At 37.0% G+C, this 4,824-nt stretch overlaps 1 protein-coding gene across 1 annotated transcript; it reads left to right on the top strand.

The window, feature by feature from the left end:
- The first annotated feature begins 1,177 nt into the window (after window positions 1-1,177).
- LOC110865380 (phosphatidylinositol 4-kinase gamma 1) lies at window positions 1,178-4,210 on the top strand. Its single transcript, XM_022114623.2, has 3 exons — window positions 1,178-1,433; window positions 1,507-1,587; window positions 2,435-4,210. The coding sequence occupies exon 3, from the start codon at window positions 2,546-2,548 to the stop codon at window positions 4,154-4,156; it is 1,611 nt and encodes a 536-aa protein (XP_021970315.1). The 5' UTR covers window positions 1,178-1,433; window positions 1,507-1,587; window positions 2,435-2,545; the 3' UTR covers window positions 4,157-4,210.
- The last annotated feature ends 614 nt before the right edge of the window (window positions 4,211-4,824 follow it).

Genomic DNA, 4,824 nt, shown 5'->3' with positions numbered 1-4,824 from the left:
GTTTTATTTTTATATAGTAATATCATACTCATATTAAAGATTAAATAACGCTCATTATTATGGTGATTTTTTTTTTTCAAAAACAATTGTCGTATGAAAAAGTTATGAACGTTTTAAATTTGAAAAGGAATTGACATGTGTTTTGCATGCGGAGAGAGAAAATCTATATATGTAGGATTCGGTGGCCTTCTATTATTTTCTTTTTCCTAAGCTAATCTCAACCCTTCAAATCTAAGACCACTAGACTAGAATCCTTCTTACCCTTCTTATTTATGTTGTCATTTGTATTTGATCTTAAATACATGAATTGGATGTATAAATAAATAAAATGGAGGTATAAAAACATGAAATGGAAGTATAAAACATGACATTGATGTATAAAAGCTAGAAATATATTTAATTTCGGTTAATTCGGTCTTGGTTAATTTTGGTTTGGTTTTATCGGTTTTTGATTTGATTTTGGTTAACGGTTCGGTTATTGCTCATCCGTAGAACTCAATATATTAACCCAACATAGAACCTAAACTAATTATATTCAAAACAAGGCCCCAAAATGCAAGGTCAGTGATTGCTTTAGGTCTTAGCCCATTGGGCCGCCTTGATAACCATCGTATAATTTAATGGTCTTATCGTAATATATAAAAACCGAATACTATGTCCAACACAAAAAAAAAAAAAAAAAAAAAAAAACCGGGACTGGGCATTAATAAACCAAGGCATTCCCAACCCGGTTCCGTAGCAAACCCTACCCGTCAAATATTTCCAGGTCAATACCTATGATTTTGACCTGGATCCAACCCGCGTATACCCAACCCTACCTGATCAAAACCCAAAAAACATCTGAAACCATAACCGAAAAAACTCGATTACCTTCTCTTCAAAAACAGGTTCCATGAGCCCGACCCCAAATCATACCCGAAACTGATTTGTGCACCTCTAATTGATCAATTCATAAATGCAACACAAAAGTTTTACAAACTTACTATCAAATTAATATTTAGTACCAAAACTAACAATTTCTAAAACCTTGAGATCAAAATAGCAAATAAAAAAAACATTTACAATCACTTCCATATTTTCAAAGGTTAACAAAGAGAGATGGAGAGAGAAGAATGGACGTTCATGTTCATCCTCCATCTCCATTACAAAAGGCGCATTTATTGAGTTTGAAAATTCTTCTCTTTCGCGTTCTCTTATTCTCGCTCCCTGAACGCCTCGCCAGTGTTCAGGGTCTCCCATTTACAAACACACATATTTGCAATCAGATTTTGGAATGGGGGAGTAGTATATTGCAAGGCCACAACAAATTTCCATTTTCTTCTGTAATTTCGACCAGACTACATTAACATGCGAACAATTGTTCTTTTGTTTCCTCTTGCGGTTATTGTTTGTTGCAATCTTGTTGTAACGGAGGAGCGGCTGAATTGACGATGGTATTAATCTTTTTTTTACGTACATCTTGTTTATGAATATTTCATTATTCTGAAATTGTTTTCATGCATGCAGGTTGTCGGAGATTAGCGACGTGGATCTTGCAATTGACATATGCAATCTTGTAGTGTATGCCAATGCCCAAACCAATGCCAAGTAAGAACGTATATTTTTTTTTTCTTTTTTTATATGAATTTGTGTTTGATATGGTATTTATTTCAACACTTTGATTTTAATTTTTGAGAATCGAAAATATGCTTATAAATTGTGTTTTCTATTTTGTTATTGTTTACAGAATGTTTATCAGGTTAATCTATTGGGACTTGTATGATGATGTAATACTAAATATTCTGTAAATGTGTATATTTTTATAAAGATGAACAATAATTGGGGCTATCGACGACCTGAGCTAGGTCGACTCGGCTAGTTTTGGCTTAATGAGCTGAAATATTGAGCTCGAGTTCGGCTCATAAAAAGCCCGAGCTAGCTCTGTTATTTACAAAAAAATGATTTTATGTTTATGGTTTTATACACATATTGATGTATATAAAAGCCAAAAATAATATTTTTAACATAAACATAATGCCGAATTTATAAGCAAAAAAGATTATAATTTATATATATTAAAATCTGTCTTATACATTCAAGTTATAATTTGTATGTATTAATATTTGGGCTTTAATTTAAACAAGCCAGCTAAAGAGCGAGCCAACGAGCCAAAGCTTGGCTCGAGCTCAACTCGTTTACAAACAAGCCAATTTAGTGCGAGACTTTTTTGAGCGAGCCATGAGCTTCTTGAACAGCCGTAACAGTAATGTCTCAAAAGATATGTTTGTTTATTTATTGCTCTATCCCCTGGGTAGAGGTAAGGCTGACCTACATCTACGCTCTCCAGACCTCACTAATAGCTGTTTGGCTATGAATCTATGAGTGGGATTGTAGCTACTTATTATTTTGTTTTGAAATCTGGTTGATTCTAGCTACTGATGACTTTGTTTGGTAGGCATGTGATTGCTAATCTCCTATGGAAAGACGACTCCTCTAAAAGATTTTCTTAAAACCTGCTCTTTAGTATGTTGTTGCAGCCATTCTTACTTACACGATATACACCAGAATGGCTGCAATCATTGATCGTAATCACGGATTTAAGTCACTTGCCCAACTCCCAAGATGCAGACTCCAATCTTACTCTCATTTGGATCCCAGCATGCACGATTCCACGCATAACATCACACACACATCCAATGTCACCACTACTCTCCACAAAAGTTATTCCACCCCATGCCTTTCTTTAGCCACTAACGCGAAACAAGAGGTTGAATCACCTAATCCAAGAATTGAAATCGTTAGTGGTCAAAAGGCTCCAAAGGTTCATGATCTTGTAGCTGAGGTTGCCATTGCATTAGCATCTGGGGTCAAGCCTACACCTGTGCCAAGTGGGCTTGGTGGGGCCTACTATATGCAATCAAGAAAAGAAGGTAACAGTAACAACACAATCGCAGTTGTGAAGCCAGCCGATGAAGAACCATTAGCATTCAACAATCCTAAAGGCTTTGCAGGCCGGATGCTGGGCCAGCCCGGAATGAAACGGTCCATCAGGGTAGGTGAAACCGGGCTTCGTGAACTGGCTGCTTATTTGCTTGATCATGGTGGCTTTGCAGGCGTTCCTCCATCAGCACTTGTCAAAATCTGTCATGTCACTTTTAATGTAAACGTAAACATGGAATTGGCATCAAACCCACCTTTTAAAATCACATCTATACAGAGATATGTAGAACACGAGACAGATGCAGGAGATTTGGGCCCGTCTAGGTTCTCAGTTTGCTCAGTTCATCGTATTGGCATTCTTGACATTCGGCTCCTTAATCTGGACCGACACGCAGGGAACATGCTTGTGAAGAATTTTAATGGGAACCATGTTGCTGGGAAGGCTGAACTTGTCCCAATTGATCATGGGTTTTGTTTACCCGAGTCATTAGATGACCCGTATTTCGAATGGCTACATTGGCCCCAATCTTCAATCCCATTTTCAGAACTAGAAGCTGATTATATCTCAAGTCTTGATCCGTTTAAAGATGCTGAACTTTTAAGAACCGAACTTCCATCAATCAGGGAGTGTTCTGTGCGTGTTTTCATACTTTGTACCATTTTCTTGAAACGGGCAACTGCTGCTGGGCTTTCTCTTGCTGATATAGGTGAAATGATGACACGAGATTTCATCGGAGGTGAAGAGAGTTGGAGTATTTTGGAGAATATTTGCGTAAACGCAAAGGCTAACTTGGATATGGAAATATTAAGTAATGGAAGTGATGAGAATAAAGAATTTGACGAAATGTTTGCATTTGATAAGGTGTTTGAAGACAGTTTGAACCAGGATCAGGATGTTTCAACACTTTCAGCAGATGGTAAACCAACAAAAATGATGAGATATTCATCTGAAGGAGCAAGGGGTAAGTTAATTGATCCACGTTTGACCCGACTAGTACAAGAAAGTGGCATTAAAGATGGTTGTGGTCCAGCCGGGATATCAATACCAAGAAGCGCAAGTTTTGCAGCTCATAGCAAAAATCCTGATACGGGTGTGTGTGTTTCGTTTGAGGAAATGAAGGAAGACGAATGGTCCTCGTTCTTGGAGTATTATGAGGAGCTTTTACCAGAGGCTTTTCTGCAGAAACAAAGCACCAGCATGTTGAAACAGAGGTTAGGATATTCTTGTGAATTCTGAAGAGAATGCTGATTTCATGAACAAAAAAAAAAGGTATTAATTAATTTCAATATATTAGCTTCAAGTAACTGTACAATGTACATTATACATAGCCAAAACTACCATTGTTGTAGACCGTAGATAATTATATGTCGGAAAAGCGAAGGACTAATCGGCCATCCTTTCCATCTACCCTTTAGGTTACATTTCATTCATTTGTGTTTTTTTTTACCCTGCATAGAAGTCATATAAGCAATCGTTCGAGTCATGGAAGCGGATTTTTTATTTTGCAAAATACATTGGAAATACTTCTCAACTGGTGCATAGGTCGTGTGTCGTAAGTGTATGTATAGGTGTGTTTTTCCCCTTGGTTTATTACGGTAAGGTGTCATGTACTATTATTAACTTATTTGAAGGTGGATTCACCTAGTATTTGTGTACTATTATTAACTCATGAGATCAAATTCTCACAACGAATGACAAAGTGCGATACTTAAACATCCATCGATTTAACGACGAATGACAAAGTATAACCCTAATGTGGGCGGCACTTTGTAACACCTCGAAAAATTTCGTCCAATAATGCATTGACACGTGTCATAGACTTTGCATGTGCGAAAACATACTTTAGAGGGACTAAAGTTGACAAACAGTGAAAACTATGGAACGTAAGGGTCCAATGTGTCAAC

This window comes from Helianthus annuus, chromosome 6, assembly GCF_002127325.2.
Source record: "Helianthus annuus cultivar XRQ/B chromosome 6, HanXRQr2.0-SUNRISE, whole genome shotgun sequence".
In the NCBI taxonomy this organism is placed as follows: Eukaryota; Viridiplantae; Streptophyta; class Magnoliopsida; order Asterales; family Asteraceae; genus Helianthus; species Helianthus annuus.
The sequence above is the reverse complement of the archived record's forward strand: the minus strand, read 5'-3'. Positions and strand labels throughout refer to the sequence as shown.